The following is a 19423-nucleotide window of genomic DNA, read 5'->3' on the forward strand; positions in this document are numbered from 1 at the left end:
CATGTTTATCATGATGAAATGCATGTCTGCTTGTTTTCCAAATTGACATGCTTCACACACTTTTTACATATCAACCACTTTGAACTTAGAGAAGCATATCATAATTTCATGCGATTGTATATTTTTTAACTACTACATATTTACATGACCAATACATTTATGCCAAATGTAAATATCAGCCCCACAACTCCTACACCTTTTGCAAATATAATAGCCTTCAGCTTTCGATACATTTACCTCCAAGGTAAACATCCTTTCCACATGCTTGCCTTTTGCAACTAGTTTACATCCACTCCTTAAAAATCTTCTACAAAGTAGCCATTCTGATTGAAGTTTACTTGCAATCCCTTAATCATTTTTCCAACAGAAACGAAGTTCTTTGTGATGTTAGACATACGCAGCACATCAACCAACCACTTAATATTTCCATCTTTCATAGACAATGGGATAGTTCCAACATGAGCAATAGGATGTGTTGTATTGTTACATGTTTTTACAAAACTAGGCATTTTAGGATTTTTCATTTCTCTAAACCATTCTCCATGAGACATCATATCATTAGAGGCCTTTAAATCCACATACCATACATTGTCAATCATTACTACTAATGCATCTCCATTTACTGCATTATCATATGTTGCATAACAAACAACTTCTCATGATCAACTTGGTTATTGGTAGTGCATAATTGTTATGGTATCTTCTCCCATTTCTGTTATTTCCATATCTTCTCTTTTTTGAAAAATCATATGAATTATGACCTTTTTGACCGCAATTATAGCAATCTTTGTTAATATAACTTGCATTTTGTTTGCCACGTCCTCTATGGCTCCCCTTGCCTCAAGATTGGCATCTACCACTTGTATGTGCCTAATCTTGTGCATTGTGAGATTGCCCCTAATTTTGCATATAACGACTAGCACTGTGGCCTCTATCATCATGACCTTTGCCTCTACTTGTGTTAGACTAGAACACTTGCTCTGTATTGTTCTTGCTTTGTGGTGACAAAGATGCAAAACCACTCAAATTTCTCTTCTAATATCAATATAGTATTACATATGTAAAATCAAGGACGTTGTCTCTTGTGTTGATGGAAGTTTGGAATTGCTTATACCCCTCACCTAGGCCATCCAAACATATCGCTACTATATCATCATCATTAACTTGTACCTTAATATATCTAAGAGCTTCAACAATTCTCTTAATATTAAATGCATAGTCATTAATAGACAAATTGCCACACTTGACATTGTTCAACTTAGACTTCAACTGCAACTTTCTAGCTTTGGTATTTATACCAAAATAGTTTGATTGGGTTATTTCATAAACTGTAGCTATTTGCATCTTGTATATGCCTAATCATATTGTCAAAAACATTGATGGAAAGCTAGTATATAACTTTTCAAGCACCTTGGTTCCATTCCTTAAATGCCTTGGTCTCCTCAGACATGGCATCTTCCCCTAGTAACTTTGGAGCCTTAGCATTATCTCCTTCAATGTAGTCCTAATAATCTTTATCCATAAGAAAATTGGTTGATTTTAACTTCCAAGCATGAGTTATTCTTTTCAAGCTTGTTGCTAACAATCTAGTTAAATCCCTAAAAAATTATACAATAAATAAAAAATCCTACTTTTATCAACAACATACTATTTTAGGTAAACTATTGCACGATACCTTCAGCAATACATGTAATATTTGACATTATCCAAACATTGTTTGCCACACCCAATATCTGCAACGTGTTTGAGAAATGAAGAGGTTTGTAGAGTTCGTGTACCTTATCAGATTCATGCATGAACAATCTCTAACTCTCGAATGGATATTGAAGCATGCCCAACAGAACATGGATTTCACCACACAAACTTTAGACCAAAAGTCTATAACACTCCCTTGAGCACTCCAATCTCGTGAAGGTAGCTTGTTAATCCAAGATTGTATGCTCCCACACACATATTTAGTGAGCTTACCTTTGAATTTGATCGAGTTGCCTCCTCCCATGAATTTACCATTGGTAGCTCCCTGATCCAAGATGCACTTTCAAGAAAGCTTCATCTCCAAGCTCCAAGCTTCAAGCTCCATAGCCATACGTGCGAAGAAGGAGAAGAGAAAACGATGAAGATGAAGATGAAGAGAGGAGAAGAAGAGCTTCTCCATGGTCCCTCACTCTCACACACACATACTCTCCTTCTCTCACACTTCCTCTCCCCCTCTCTCATACACAAAAAAGAAGCAAGAAGAGAGCAAGTTTGCTCACACACCAAGAATGAGCTTCTTCATTCACTTTTTGACTTTTATACGTTCCCTATCTCCTCCTTGGGCGGGCATCTCCTTTTTGGTTTAGTCTTTGTCCATTCCTCCACTCTTTTCCCCCTCCTTCCTATTAGAATTGTCCTTAACGGTGCCTCTCATTCTTTACAACTTGCATGGGAGAGAGCCTGATGCTCTTTTACAAAATAGATTACAATGCGCATGGCGCTCTTTTTGCAGAAATATTAAGGTGCACTTATTCTTGTGAGCCTCCCTCTTACATTTATAATTTTTCTCCTTCACTTTGTGTCTTCAAAATTTCCTTAGTGCACCTTTGTCCTCCATCTTCCTCTTGCCTTGGGATTGTCTTCTACTTGTGATTGTCTGGAATATAAAAGAACCATAGCTTACTGTGGGGTTTCTAGTACTATACTTATGAGCATATCCTCTCCAAAACACCTAGTCTTGTGTATCCTGTGTTAGTCTAGTGTTTACTATCTCTCTCATAGAGAAAGTGGGACTAGTAAATAAGACTCCATAGGTGTACTCCACATTAGGGTTTCCTTGTAGACTCTTGTGCTTGCGGCTCATAGCTTCTTGCTTAAACGCCACTCTAATACCATGAAAAGATGGGAAGAGAGAGATGAAGCTTGAGCTCTTGCAAGACATAAAACACATGGAGAGAATGCACAAAAGATAGAAAGCTGAAACCCTAGTCTTTATTTTTCTTCTTCTTCATTATTTGAGTCTACTACAACAAGAGAGAGTACAACACACATAATATACAAGCGGTCCATAGTGCGAACACGCTAAGTAGAAAGATGACTAGATAGATATCCTATAACTTGGATAGGTGGACTAACTAATGTCCAGTATCACTAGAATGATATGCCGCTATGTAGGTACCAATCATGTTAGTGATATGAATGCAAAAAAGGTCATCTAGGTATGTGAGTGTTAGCTCATGTTGAGCTTAACAACTCAATAGATAAGGGTGCAAATATTGTGCAACTTGGTTTGAGTGGTAAATGTCACATACTATGTGGTTCTAGGAAAGTACTTTTTAAAATCTCAATTAGATCAACATGTATTTACTTGGTTCTTTCTTGAAAACCTTTGTTGACACAATTTACACTCCTGCACTCTATCGTGAATTAACACTCCTAGCTCAAACAAAGTTACACAAGTTGTAGTGCAACAGAGCCTCACACCTAGAAACATCCCATGTATTTTCAACAAATTCTTGGATTTCACCAAAGGATGAAACACTAAAAATTGGCTCTAATTTTATTAGAGCAACACCCTAATGGTTGTTTCTTTAAAGATATTTCCATCAAATGTGTGGACTTAGCGAAATTGCATAAAATAAAGAAGATGTGTAAAATCTATTCTCAACAATCTTTAAAAGAGCTTTAAAAATGGTGCCACGGTGATCTAAATTATTAATATTTTACCAAGATTATATAGTTTGAGGGAAATCTACCAATTTTGAGGGAAAAATCACATGTTTGTAAAAGAGAATCACTTGGAAAAATCTTCTTATTATCACACATCCAATGAAAAGTAGAGTAACATTGGCGAAAATCATGAGAACTTGTACATAGACTAAAGGAAGTTATAATTCACAACACTTGTGAAGAAGGTATTGAGTACAATTGCAAGAACTGAAATTTCTAGTTCTTGAATCGCTAGTTTAACAATCTCTTTAACTACCCATATCTAGTTTTAAATCACGTGACTCACATTTTATGTTGATATGTGATCAACCAGACATAAAATAATGCGACATTTGAACTTGGTAGAACTTGTAGTGTTTAAAATGAAGAGGAGATTTGAGCTAGTAAATAGCCATGTAACTTCACATTCTACAATATAACTCCATGGCATGTTCAAGTATTAGTGCTACTTAACTATTTCAAATGGACCTATGCACATTTCAGTTCAAAGAATTACAAAAGTGACAATCATATACTAGTTTGCATAGATTATGATTGACATATACTCCTTGTGAATATGTAAGAGTAACTGATGCATTTGGATTTACCTCCAAGAAAATAAGAAGTGCTTCAACACTCCCTATCTCAAGGTTTAAGAAGGTAATGAATATAGCAAAATTGTTAGATGTAGATAAGGTGACTATTTGCCCAATGACATTCTTGGATATTGCAATTATGATGGCAACTACAAAAAGTAGAAGCCAAAATGAAAGTCATTATGAGCAAGATCTTAGAAAATTATTAAGAAAAATGATGACATAGACCCATGTACATCAAAATCTAACAAGTTGAATTGAGCTCTCCACAAATGTATGCAAAATTTGATATTGTTGACAAAATAAATCTTAACATTGTGTAGTCTAATATGCACAAGCTTTATGGCAAGGCAATCAATAATTAATCTATTCAAAATATAAAAAGAGAGCACAACTTATCAACCAAACCAAGTGTCTAATATTGATGTAATCCCAACATTGACCAAATTTATAGTTGACCATTGGAATTACTGAAACATGCCATATGTAAATTTTAACAAAGATGACTCCATGAAGATTAATTACCAATGTGCACCTTGCCATAAAGCTTGTATGTTCTAGACCATTTAATAATTAATCACATTAAATGACAAAAATCTAGCACAAATGATTAACAAGCCAAGTGCCAATAACATTAATATTACCCCACCATTGACAAGTTTGTAGCTAACCATTAGAAATGTTAAAATAGACCATGAGAGTGAAGAAAAAAAAAAGTTTTTGAGTAGCATGTCATAACTATTTCACACTTACAAAAATCACAATCTAGAAGGAAACTAATCAAGTGTCATTTGGGTTTTATGACATTTATGCTTGAAGAGGGAGATAAGACATGTATCGATGCTTGGCATGTAACGAACCCACATACAAAGCCTAGCCCTTACAAATGGCCAAGTTTCTAAAAAGAAGGGAAGAAACTCATTGTTGCTCTTGGCTTGAACGAATGTTGTTGATGAAACTTATTTACCTTAGTAGGTGCTCGGTAAATATGGGAGATTGGTTCCCATGTTCACTCATTAGTATCATAGCCCTTCCACAATGGACAAGGTATTCAAGCCTTCTATGAAGATTCTTGAATCAAGAATACTCTCCACTGCGTACTCTAGGTGACCTTTGATTTCAATAGTAAGTAGTGATGGTTGTAAGTTCCTCCGCCTTATTCAAGATGTATAGTAAGGCTCCATGATTGAGACATGAAATACTGAGTAAGTTCTCGTGGGGATTGTGATAACTGAAGACGAAAAGTCATTAGTTTCACTTGGCTAATAATCTTGAATGGTTCAAGTCTTTAATAATCTAACTTTTAGGAAGGACAAGAAAATCTTGTCATAAAAGCCAAACTTAATCTTTGATGTTACAAGTTAGATATTGCATCCGTTGTTGATCAACATTGTCTTTATTTCCTAGGCTTTTTGAATATATGACATTAACTCCTTATGGATCTTTGACAGGTGTTCAACTAGATTCATAGTTAGTGGATTCTTTGCAAGGTGACTCATATAAATATCCATTTTAGGGAATCTTTCATAGTTGACAAAGAATGGGGTTTGGCTAGTAGAGATATAACTAGCATTATTATATGCAAATTCAACCAAGGGAAGTGAATCCACCTAATTGTCTTAATGGTAATTGATTGTATATTGGAGATATTGTTCTAAGACTTGATTTACTCTCTTTGTTTGTCCATTACTTTGATGGTGATTGACAAAAAGAGAGATTGATTTGGATACCTAGGAGCTTGAGTAGACTTCTCCAACAACTTGACACAAACTGTGGTCCTCGATACGAAGCAATGTCCTTTGGTAATCCATGATAATGGAAGATACATTCAAGAAAAAGCTAGGTTGTGCCTTTGCTAGTGAGTGTCTTATGGGTGGGTATAAAGTGTACCATTTTGATAAATCTAGTAACAATCACAAGAAGGAAATCAAACCCCGGAAGATAGATCAAAGAATGAAATCAAACCTCGATATGAAGCAATGTTCTTTGGTAACCCATGATAATGGAAAGATACATTCAAGGAAAAGTTGGGATGTGCCTTTGCTAGTGAGTGTCTTATGGGTGGGTATAAAGTGTGCCATTTTAATAAATCTCGTAGTGATCACAAGAATGAAATCAAACCCCTTGGAGGAAGATAGATCAATGATGAAATCCATTGACATAGATGACCAAGTGTGATTAGGAATATGCAAGGGTGGAGTAATCCATGAGATCAATGGTGGACTTTGGCTTTGTTGCACGTTTCAAATGTGTGTACAAATTCTTTGACTAATTTCCACATTTGAGACTACCAATAATCTTGAGAGATGAGCTCTATTGTTGTATTGACCCCAAAACATCTTGCAATTGTTGGAAGGTTATATCTTGTTTGGAGTATATATAATTGAAGCAATCCAGGTGGTATATATAGTAGACCATAATCCTATTGGTCATGAAATGTATCTTATTTTTTTAAGTGCAAGATAGGAGCATCAAGACAATGCATCTAGTTTCTCTTGTTGGTTGCTAGATCGACATGTTATGACAAAATTAGATCTAGAAAGAAATGTAGCTTCCATCTTACTTACCATTGATTCAAGACTCAATAACTCGCAAGTAATCTAGATTTTTCTAGTCTGAAAAGACTGATTTTGTAGAATGCTCCCCTTAGAAGATACCTTTATGTTTAAAAAGAGCCAATAATAGCCAATAATAGCCAAACGTTTCTTATAATTAACTTTATAATTTATTTCAGACACGTTAGATGCACTTGACCATTATCACTACATTGGAAAAGGATAGCACTAAGAGAAAAATAAAATACATTAGTCTCTAAGAAGAAATAATTGGTGGAATCTACATGTATTAATATGGGGGCCATAAAATGAAGGGTTGCGTAAGTGTTTCAAAAGCCTTCTTTACATTAGAGTTTCACATAAATTTATCATTTATTATTAATTGTGTGAGTGACATGATGATCTTGAAATAGTTTTTAATGAAAAATCAAGAAAAGTTTATAAATCCCAAAAAGCATTGCACATCTTAAATTGATCTTGGTGTTTTTCATTCAGGAACAATCTTCACCTTCTCTTTGTCCATCAAGATTTTATTTTGAGAGGCAATATATCTAAGAAATTTCACTTTCAGTTGATAAAATAAGTATTTTTTTCAATTTAGTATACAAGCTCTTTTCACATAGCTTATAAAAAGCTAATCACATGATGCTAATGCTCTTTTTAATTTTTAAAAATCATTAGAATGTCATCTAAATATATTATCATAAAGTCATCTAAGTACTCACAAAAGATATTCATAATTAGATATTAGAAAAGTGTTGGGGCATTTGTGAGATCAAACAACATGCCAATATATTTAAAGTGGCTATATCTTGTTTGAAAACCTTTCTTTTATTCATTATACTCTCTCTAATAAGGTTATAAGCCACATGAAGATCAATCCTTATGGATATTTTTTCTTTTTCTCATCTCCAAGAGTTCTTGGATCAAGAGAAGTGGATAACAATTCTTAATGGTTATCTTGTTGAGTCTTTGTAATTAACACACATACGAAGAGAGCCATTATTCTTATGGACAAATAATATTGGAGTTCATACCGATGACTTCATGTATCGTATTAAATCCTTGGCTAGATTCTCATTGATATATTTTTGTAGTTCTATCAATTCATCTTAAAATAGCTTATAGATTGAGTAAAAAGGATGGTTCAGCTTCCTCTTGCAACTTGATGGCACAATTATAAGGTCGATGCTAGAGAAGCATATTTTAATAATCATGATATTGGAGTGAAAAAGCTTACATACCTTTGTTAGTTATACTGATTCATCTAACAAAGCATATATTAAAAAACTAAGATTTTTATTGATTGCTCTCATAAATAACTTTATTCTAGTTTTGTATTCTCTTATAGGAAATTGTGCTAATCTTAGTTTAACTTTTGAGTTTTTCAATTGATATTTGAATTATTTAGTTTGAGCTAAGATAGACCAATGATAACTAAATTACTTGGATAATATATGATATTGAATGCTATCTTTAATACAAAGTCTCTCAATATTATTTTTTATAAGATGAGCTTTATACTTGACATCACCTAAAGTGAGCATACCATCTCTATGACTTCTACAAGTACTTGACTAGATTTCTCCATGATTGTGATACCACTCTCTAGTAACTTTTCATCCATGAAATATATATAAGATTTAAAGTCCAAAAGTGCTTTAACATCTAGTCGTCAATGTGATATATCAACTCTAATATGCAACATAAAATTTGAAAGTCTTAACAAGCAAAGATGATCCTTTTAAATATTCTTGATTTTTATCAAATTACATGGTATTTACTATGAACGTGTATCCATGCTTTCAAAAATGAAAGTATAATAGAACTTTATACTTACAGCCTCTTGTTAGAATAATATTGAGCAATATACTAAATTCTCCACAATACAAACATAATCCTTTAAAATATCATTGCTTTTCTTAAGCTAACAATGGCTTGAATTATACTTAAGTAATCTGTAAGCTTGATATTGGTTTTGTGTTTCTTGGGAGCTCATTGTTGTCATAGAATCTAGACTTAATAGTCCCAATAACATTTTAAAAAACATATCTTGAATAGTTGATTCACACATTTTATTACTTTAGAAATGAAATCGCTTAATGTGTGAATATTTAGTATTATCAATAAAAGACTTTTTATACAAAAATTTAGATCCCAATGAAATTGGCCAATAAAGTAATTCTCATGCTAAGTCAAATCACAAGCAAGTTATCAAAATGTGAGAGTTGTACCTAAGAGGAGTGTGTTGATAAGCCACTTGATAAGTATTATCAAAATACCACTCAAGTTGCACATAGGTGAGCAATCACACTTTTTGCAAAACACCTCTAAATTTTGATATCTTTCGATTGACCTTTTTAGATAAACTAACCTTTGGCTTTTTCCTATAATTAGGAGAGCAGCTACAAGATGTTGAAAGGCTGCCTTGATGTAGATTTGCCTCTTAAAGTTTGAGTTTGATTTTAAAGATCTTTGGTAGCTAAATCTAAAGCTTGGGATTGTTTTGCTTATAATTATACATTACTCACAATGTTCTTGAATTTGTCTTTAAATATTTTATGAAGTAATAATGATACTTTCCATTGTATCCATCATAACTAGACAAGATCAAATATAGATATCATCATTCATAAATAGCAAAACATGGCATAACATCAATGCAAAAAGTATAAGATCAAGTATAGATGAAGGCATAGATTGAGGGCAACTTTTTGCATTGATGTTATGATTCATAAATAGCAAAACATGTTTTCCAACAGTATCAATATACATATCCAAAAGCTTGGAGATGGCCATATTTGATTAAAATCATACATTGGAGGCTATTTTTTGCATCAACATTTGATTTATAAAGAGCCAAACAGCATTTCAACATTGGAGTATGGACATTGTATATAACTTGAATGTGCTACTTTTAAAGATTTTTAGCTCCTAAAGTTGAATGACATGTCCATCATATTTCGCCAAAAGAAAATAAAAAGAAATGCTAGAACTACGGCATTCTTCTAGCAAAATTGAGTCATAAGAAAGAGCATAGTGGACATTATCCATAGCTCACAAAAATGCTTTCAATATAACCATTGGATGGGACATCGTTACTTTCAAGGACATGGTTGTCTCTTATAGTCACCCAGACCACCTAAGGGCAATTACACACTACGGATTCCCTGCCTGGACAAGCTAGAAATCCCAAAAACTAGATATAATTGTCTTTACACACTGAAATGCGCATTTTGTCATAGAGTGGGATATGGCTTAGTGGTATAGCCAATTGACTTCTGATAAGATGGCGGGAGATCAATTCCCATGAAGGGCAATAAATGTTTTAATGAATGGAAAGTTTGTTTTTATTGGGTTGGGCTTGCATGATGCAAGTTGGGCTCAGAGTATTGCCTGTCCGAATGTGTCCGCGATCTGTAAAACTAGGCGCCTATATATCTTCGCCATGTGTCAATACGCCCCTTCAATTTTTTGGTTGGGCGGGCCGCCTAACAGAGCTTTTCTCTTATATGATAGCTTGAGCCTTAATAGTCATCATCTAGACTTCAACCATGCATCATGCTATAAAACATGCCCATATGCTCTTGACAATGGTTAGCATGTCTTGTATACCAAATTTGGAGTGGTGAAGTTGATTGGTTTTGCAGCCAGACAAACTGATAGTTTGTGGATGCATGACTACATGCTTCAATTGTGTCTTCAAAGAAAAGCAACACTGAGCCCTTGGATTTCAAGAATCCTTAGGAGGACCACAACAGGTCACATTAGCATGTGCCAATAAGGAACATGATAGGCAGCTAGAAAACAACTGAAGCCACTGATAAAATGGGTCATCATGTTTGCCCTGATTCCAACTGATCAGGGAGTTCCACAGAAGACATAATGATAAGGCACACCAGTTAGAAGCCACCCAGCTATCCCAGTCTCCTTATGGCTTGTTCCTTTTTGTATCAAATGCTTTTCTCTTTCCCCCTTGAACTTGTGTGCCATATTGGTCCTCTTCTACTTATTTTCTAAACCCTTGACAGAATATGGAAGGTGTGCAAAGAAAACAGTTCACCTTCTGTCAAAATGATAGAGCCCTTGATTTGAAGGCCTATGCACTTTGTGTGAAGTCAAATGATTTAAGAAAATATTAGTGTGCCTTATTAGAAAACAGCTCTGACACCCATTACAGGCTTCTCCACTCACACACCTGATGCATCAGTGCTCAAAATACTCTGATTGCATACAAATCCACCATGTTTACATGATACTCTCTAGTAATTGAGTTTTGAGATGATCTGCCTGTTCTTTCCTCTTTGCTTGACTGACATGCTTGGAAGTCACATATTGAGCAGAAACCTTTGCCATAACAGTCAGGGTATGTTTGTTGCAGCGCCATGCATATAAAACACTCCAGCTGTGGAACCCATCCATGTCCCCCACACATGATCTTGCGCTATAGACTCATGAATAAGGCTACTTGGTCGAAAGAGCTTGCTCCTTCCTGGAAAGCATGTGCAGGATAAAAATAAGGACTTGAACCTTAACTAAAATAAATAAGCTTGTGTAAGTCTACCTTGATCTGTTGGCGAGCTAAATCTTGTCATGACTGATGGAAGACCGGAGAGTGTTTGCAATAGCTTTCCGGATCTCAGACTCCAGATACGAATAGCACGATCCTCACCGCCTGGCTCAAAACCAAGTTAAAATAAAAAATAGAACATAAGTATAGCTATTGAATGAAGTCTCCTACTAACAGCACAAATCTTTATTCGACAGGCGACAAATGTTAAGATACCCTTGATATCAAACTTGCATACTATAGATATAAGAGCATGGAGTTCAGGAATGGCCATTAGTCCCCCTGACATGAAGTCAATTTATTCCAGCAGATTCAGGTGATCCTTCCTGTTTTTACTGACTACATATTAATGGACTGGACCTCATAGAAAGGAGTTCGGTTTATGTGGTCACATGTGATCCAAGAAGGAAGTGCCAGAGTCCCAGGTAGCAAGACAAGCTTCTCTCTTCATGCTCATGTACTCTTTGAGTTTCTTTGAAGCCTCTTCCATCTGCCCCAGAACATGGATAATATCTACTGAGATCCTAGATATATTCTCTACAGTAGAAACATCCTGCTGCTCCAATGAATGACTACATGTTGCTGATCTGCTGGCCTGTGACACAGAAGCAGCAGCTCCCCTGGATATTCTTGTATCTCAGGCTGGTCCTTTCGCCTGTGTGAGCCAAGCTATTGCTTTCCAGGTCATGAACATGTCTCTACCTAAACCGTAGAACACTAGTCTGGGAGCCCTCCTCCGCACCTAGGCTGTAAGTCAGTCCCAAGTGCAATGTCTCTGGCAGTACCATACCTAGCGTATACCCAAGCCAAGAGCGATCTGCCAAAAACATGTGTGCCGTAAGCCTTATGAAGAGGTCGACTTCATTGCGCATGAACTTGTCATCTAATCTTAAAGGCGACCTGATTAGTCTTGTATTGGGCCCTTGGACTAGAATTTCTCCCTCAGAGCAGTGATCCTGGAAAAAGCCAATTTTCTTGCTTTTATTTACTTACTTCACACTAGATTTTTCTGGATGTTTTAATCGGATAAAAATGGGATTAGGTTTTTCTAGTTATCTGTTTGAGATAAGTCACTTCAACTAAAAGTATAGAGTCACATAGCCTTCTTACACCCTGGCAATGGACAGCAAACACCCAAAGAGCTATGGGGCATGACCACCATAACCTGAAGACACTTCTCACTCAAGTAAAATTTCTAAACCAAGCCCCATTCAGGCATCCTTTCCTCGGTGGTGTCTTCTTTGGAGCCTTACCAACAGCAGAAACTGTCTTGCTGGAGCCCTTACAAAACAGTAGAAACAAAAAAGAATTCAAATATTTTCTCATCTTTGTTGCTTTGCTCCACATGCGATGGAGCCCCAATCTTCTATGGACTTGTGCACGAATAGAAGAGACCATGTTCACTTTTCATCATTTGTATTGGTTGCCCAAGCACACGTGCACACAAACATACACACATGCACTGATGCACGCAGGGGCATGTGCACACCCCTCCCAACACACGTGTGTGCACACATGGATGCACACACAGAGGACCCCATGTCCCCTGTCTGCTTGTGTGCTTTACTACCATCCTACTGTCTACAAGATGCAACACAGGGTATGCTGGAGGGATCTCAGCTCCTCAACGATAAAGTATGCGACCTGAATTTTTGCAACGTCTTTTCCTCCTGGAGCTCCAGAGGTGCCACATAGCACTACTGCTAGATAGGAGGCCGGCTCACCCAAAGGGACCCATATAGAAAGCAATGACACTTTTTTCATAGATCAGACCCTACTGATACTACTAGTCTAGTAGAGACAGAGCCACCCTGCCAGACACCTTCCATCCACGCCGTGGAGTCACATTGCATAGAGCAAAAGTTGTTGAAGTATGCAAAGAATAGATTTGCATGCAATTTTCTAATGCTCTGCTGCTTACACAACATGAGACCAGCATTGAAGCAAATGGTGGCTAGTCTAGAGTGGGAGGGTTTGCCTACTTCTTGCATTGTTATGGCACAATTGTGCCATATATCACCATCATCCAAGATAATTATATACCCGAGGTGAAGCATTTGATACTTCTTTACTTTCCTATTGTGAAGTTGTTGCTTTTCATGTGGATTCCCATCCATTGAGTTCAATAAAGCTAGATTGCAAGAGGTTGAAAAACTTGTAGTAAGTGGAATCAATATTACTCTCCACTATGTGCAGCTTATGCGTGGGATCCTAAGTTCCAACACAAGGGAAGAGTTCTTCAAGAAAATGTTAAGCTGGTTCGAGATTGGAATTCAACTCTTCAAAAGTTGATTCCTACTCCAGAGCAACATAGGTTGGTGAAAGTTCAACTTGTGAAATTACGCAATAAGGAGGGAATGTTTGGGTGGCCCGATACTCAATGTGATATGTAATCTCATTTATTTTAAAAAAATCTTTATACAGCCACATTTTAGTACTATAACTTAAATCAATAAGGGCTACTTCTAATCAATATTCTAATTATCTTGTAGATTCTATATTGGTGCTATGACTTAGTGGAAGGGCTATGGAGCAAACTCAGTTGATGTTATGTCCTTCCACATCCGGATGGGCACTAGTAGCATTGGTCTTAGCTGCCCTAACCCCAAGGTGCCCTTAGTGCATTCGCACTTAGTCACCTCATAACCATTATGACTAGTGCTAATAGCGCCCATTTGGATGTCCAAGCTCATAACATGTGAGCCTCAAAACTTGGCTATTAAATTTCTTAGCTAAGTTTGCTCATCATCAGCATTAGAGACACTTTGGAGCACCTTCAGTCACATCCACACAAATAAAAGTAATCAATTAGGACTCCAAAGAGTAGATGACCTTGTTTTTGTCAATGCAAACCTACACTTGGTGACAAAAATGAAATCAAAGTATTCTTGAGAGATGTGTCCAAGTACCTAGCTCCACCTCTCTCTATAAGCGAGCATGAGTAACTCTGCACTCATCAACATACCAACTATTTTTGGGAGTAGTAGAGCATGTGGATCTACATCAGGGCAGTGTGTGTGGAAATGCATACATGACTAACCTATGTATAACCTTTGCTAAGTCCCTTGTACATCCCTCCAACAATTTGCTCAAGTCCAATGTATATAAACTTGTTTGTAGAGAGCCACTGTAGATGTATGAGGTGTCTTCTAAAAGTAGTATTTGGGATGTTTAGAGAGGCATATTGTTCCATGTTTCATATGTCCACAAGAGAGCATGAAAGTCAAAATAGCATGATTTGTTACTATGCTAGTTGGTCTCTTAGATATCTTTAAGTTTTGGATATCTACTATCAACCTTGGTGAGCCTATCAAGTAGTCCACAACACTTGCCCCTCCTTTGTGATTCCAACAGGTCAAAGTGTTAGATCCTGGGCGTTGTTGTAGACCATTAAAGATGGCTAGTCTATATGCACTTCTCAAAGCCAATAGATGTGCCCCATAGATACTTCTTTATCATGGGCTCTCCTACGTGGGCATATTTCATCTATGTCAATCTCTTTGAACATGGAATTATCATGCATATAGAAGTCACTCTATCTATCTCTAGTGCGTGTATCCCTGTACATTGGCTTGACAATGAATCCCTCTACCAACACATGTAGGAAATGATGTTGATACTATGCCATCTTCTTACCAAGGGGCTCTAGGGGATGCAACCATGAACAATCTGTTGAGATATCGAGCTCCACTCGTGATATGCCAGGGTGACCGTTGTGCATTTATGTCACCAACGTGTCAGTTGCAGATGCGGTTGGTACACCGCCCATGAATAATAGCTACATGACAGCTATCCTTATCTACTCTAGTTCGTGGCTCAGTTAGTATGCCACCTTAGTTAGTTGAGTTTGGTTTGAGACCCATATATAGGGTTCTTCTATTTCTTTGTATGAGAGTTCTTTTGGCTTACACAACTAAGAAGAGGAAAACTGTTTTCAGCCTCCATCTCTGTGTGTATTCCCCCATTGTGCAAGCAAGAAAGCTTCAAGTGAGACTCCTTCCTTCTCTCCCACAATGTTGACATGGTATCAGAGCCTTGTTCGTGGTAAGGAGCTCAAGAAAGCAAGCCAAGCTTGCGGTGTTCTGGTAAGAGGAGCAGTGTTGCTTTCATTTTCTGTTTTGGGAGCAGATCTCTGCAGGTAGCACAGCCGGAAATTGCAAGAGTGCATTGTCTCAGGTTGAGACGCCCTTCCCGGTGAAGCAAGAGGGCAGTATATGCTGCGGGAGAGAGCTTTAGCCCTTGGTGACCCTGTTTTTTTGATTTGAGGCCATTTCGGGGCTTGTTTTGGAGGCGGAACTTTTCTGCACGCACTCGGGAAAAGACCCAGTTTTATGCTGTGCGACCACTGTTCTACAGATCGGTGAAAAGTTACTGCAGAAATTGCATCGTATGCCTGTGCGCAGAGACATTGGGAGTTACAAAATCATCCCTGTTGCCTGTTGATGCAAAATCGTCACTAAGAAGTGACTGTGTGGTCAAATACCACTTTCGCCAGTTTTGCAGATTTGCCCTTGTGAGGGTGAAGCTGTGTTTTTTGCAGTGACAGAATTTTTTGCAGTGTTCTGTAATGGCGTCTGATTCTCTTTCACAGATTGTCACTGAAAAGCTTGACAAGAACAACTTCCAAGCATGGAAGTTTAGAATGACGAATTTCCTTATGGGAAAAGGATATTGGGAATTTGTTGCAGGAAATGAAGAAGAACCAGTTCTTTCTGCTGTTCCCAATCAACAGTAAATGCAGGCATTTAAAGCATGCCATGAGAGAGCCAAGAAAGTTATGTATTGGCTGTCTATCAACATTTCAGACTCTATGATTGTGCATATTCAAGATGCAAGTACGCCAAAGGAGGCATGGGACACTTTGTCAAAAATGTATAGCACAAATACGCAAACCAGAAAAATGCAGCTCAAGCAAGAGTTGCATAATGTGCAAAGAGAAAATATGAGCATCAATGACTACTACATGAAGGTGAAGAAGATTGCAGATGCACTTGCTTCCATTGGGTCGCCAGTGGAAGATGATGATTTAGTTTCCGTGACCTTGAATGGTTCTAGAAAAGGATTATGCACAGTTTCGAATATCCATTTCCGTCCGTGAAAGATTTCCTGATTTTGAGGAGTTGATTGCTCTTCTAATTTCTGAGGAGCAGAGAAATAGTGGTGCATCGTCTTCAGGAGGAACTTCAAAAGAAGCTGTCTTCTACTCAAATGCTAGAAGAGATAGAGGCAGAGGTAGAGGAGGCCGATCTGGAGGCCGTGGTAGAAATCAGAATATGCAGCAAACTCAAGAAAACCAGTCCTATGGAGGAGGACGTGGTAACTCTAGAGGCAGGGGGAGCCAAAGAGGTCGTGGTGGATGGCAAAGAGGCCAAAATGCAGACAGTAATGTTGAATGCTACTACTGTGGTAAAATGGGTCATATGGCTAAAGACTGCTATAAAAAGCAGAATGACATTATGAATGGAAAACTGCAACAAGGAAATTATGCATCTTCTAGTAGACAGGGTGATGACAGAAATGAGCATTTGTTTGTGGTGCAACACATGAACAATTCTGTGACAAGTGCAGAAGAAAGCAATGATGTATGGTATATTGACTCAGGTGCATCAAACCACATGACAGGTCATGCAGAATGGATGGAGGATACAAGGAAAATGGAAAAACCAGGATTTGTGGAGACTGGTGATGATACTGCACATCCTATTGTGTAGATTGGAAAAATTCCTTTGTCTATGCAGGATGGGAAAAAAAAATACCTGTCCGATGTATTTCATGTCTCGAATATCACCAAGAATCTGGTTTCTGTTGGTCAAATGGTTGAGCAGGGCTTGCAAGTCAGATTTAATCCTCATGGATGCTTTGTTGAGAATATGAAAAATAAAGGTCGCTTGATAGCAAAAGGAAAAAAGAAGGGCAGAATGTTTACATTGGATGCAGACATGTCTGAATTGAGTGCAGCAATGTTTGCACATGGGACCGGTGTAGTTGCAGATATTGATATCTGGCATAAACGCATTGGTCATGTTAATGTACAGCGACTTAAATCAATGCATACCCAAAATATTGTTGCAGGATTGCCTAAATTCAAAGTTGCAGAAATGCATAAGGTATGTGAAGCCTGTCAGTTTGGAAAACAGGCAAGGAAACCATTTCCTAGACATGTTCAAGAGAGTAAGAAGCCATTGGAATTAATCCACTCTGATGTGTGGACTACTAAAGCTGCATCTCTTGGAGGCTGTCATTATTTTGTCACTTTTATTGATGACTATAGCAGGAAAGTTTGGGTGTATTTTATGAAAAAGAAAAGTGAAGTTTTTGGGCATTTCAAAACTCTTAAAGCTATGGTTGAAAAAGAAACAGGTTTGTAAATAAAATGCCTAAGGTCAGATGGAGGGGGAGAGTACCTCTCAAATGAGTTTGCAAGGTTCCTGCAGGAGCATGGCATAAAGCAGCAATATTCATGCAGTCATACCCCACAATAAAATGGAATTGCAGAAAGGAAAAACAGGCATATTGGAGAGGTATCTCGTGCCATGCTCAATGAAAAAGACTTGCCAGATTTTTACTGGACTGAAGCAGTTGCTACAGCAGTCTATATAATGAACAGGACTCCCACTGCAGCAATACATGGGATGACTCCAGAGGAGAGGTATACTGGTAAGAAACCAGATATTTCTCATTTGAAAATTTTTGGTTGCATTGCCTATGTACATGTTCCAGATGAGTTGAGATCCAAGTTGGATCCAAAAGCTGAGAAGTGCATCTTTATTGGTTACTCTCTGCAGCAAAAAGGGTTATATTAATATTCACAATATCTGTCCTAATCACTCGATTCCGCTTTGTATGTGGGAGATCCAAGTATGGGCAATCCAAACTATACTGGAGTGGTGGGAGTGCATCCATCTCTAATCCATGTGTCCTGAACCATGACTGCATCTCTGAATACCAACAATGTGTATCCCCACTCTTTGCTAAATGTCTAGAGGCAGTCAATACCAATCATGGATATCTATATCTAGGGAGCTCCCATGTTCTCTATAAGTATATTACTAACTAAAACTACGTCTCTATGATCATAGGTGCCACTTTGATGTCCATCTGATGAGGTACTAATGGTTTGCTTCGTATCATGCGAGAAATATGTAACCGGCCTGTTCACTGGAAAGGGCGGTAGTGTACAACCAAAATATATAAATGCTTTCACCCAATTCACAGTCGCCCACTTTACCTGAACTTAAAGACACAGAATCAAGAAGAAATACAGGAAGCTAGAATGCTCCTGTTGCGACACAGACACCCTGTTGGCCCCTAAGTCAGGCGCCCCTTGCGGTATTTCTTTATTTTTAAAAAGAGAGAAAGTACAATGGGCTGTCTTTCACCTATTCTGGGTGAAATTTGGCAACATAACAATACAATTATTGACCCAGAACAAGTTGATCAAGAGGGGAAACTTTGCCCTAGTCTTGAACTTCTGGTTGGAGTGCAGAATTGACCATTTCAGCCCGCTGTAATTACTGGTTCAGACCTGTTTTGAAACCTGTTTTCAGCTCATATTGTTCCTTGTACTGTTCTCCATCATCTGGGCCAAGTGCCCCTTGATTCTGACATCAATTGGGCTCTGAAATAACCTCTAAACAGTCCAAAATTAGTACTGATTTAGTGCTGTTTTGGACACTTGCTTGGTGAGGTTACCACCCTCACCTGTTCCTGGTTGGGGGTAGCAAAGAACTGCTGCTGTTCCTGGAGAAAGGAGGCTCTTGCCTCATGCAAAAACAGCATATTCCCACACAACTGTACATGAGGCCCTCGACTGGGGCATAACCATAACTGTCAGGGGGAGAGAGAGAGAGTAGGGAGCAAGCTCAACCCTCTATACATCATAGACAAGGTAGGCAATGGAGCCCCCTCCCAAAAGCCCAAGAAACTGCACGCCAGCCCCTCTTTAAAGAGGAAAGTGCACAAATTTGTGCCAAATGGCAACAATGGAAGGTGTTTCCTGTTCTAGCCTTCCGGTCTAA

At 37.7% G+C, this 19423-nt stretch overlaps 1 protein-coding gene across 5 annotated transcripts in view; it reads right to left on the minus strand.

Annotated features, from left to right (window-relative positions):
* Nucleotides 1-9538: 9538 nt before the first annotated feature.
* LOC148039587 (Transducin/WD40 repeat-like superfamily protein) overlaps nt 9539-19423 on the minus strand; it is a 174787-nt gene continuing 164902 nt past the window's right edge. For 3 of the 5 annotated variants that reach the window (XM_087692058.1, XM_087692055.1, XM_087692062.1), the window contains 2 exons: nt 11400-11510; nt 9539-11327 (listed from right to left, as the gene is read on the minus strand). In XM_087692058.1, the coding sequence (XP_087548184.1) occupies nt 11197-11327; nt 11400-11510 (242 nt within the window). In that variant the 3' untranslated portion in view covers nt 9539-11196. The remainder of the gene's footprint in view (nt 11328-11399; nt 11511-19423) is intronic. The other 2 variants (XM_087692059.1, XR_015693007.1) reach the window with 2 other exon arrangements.

Source organism: Lygodium microphyllum, chromosome 2, assembly GCF_053477565.2.
Source record: "Lygodium microphyllum isolate KBCC chromosome 2, Lygodium_microphyllum_v1.1.10, whole genome shotgun sequence".
NCBI lineage: Eukaryota > Viridiplantae > Streptophyta > Polypodiopsida > Schizaeales > Lygodiaceae > Lygodium > Lygodium microphyllum.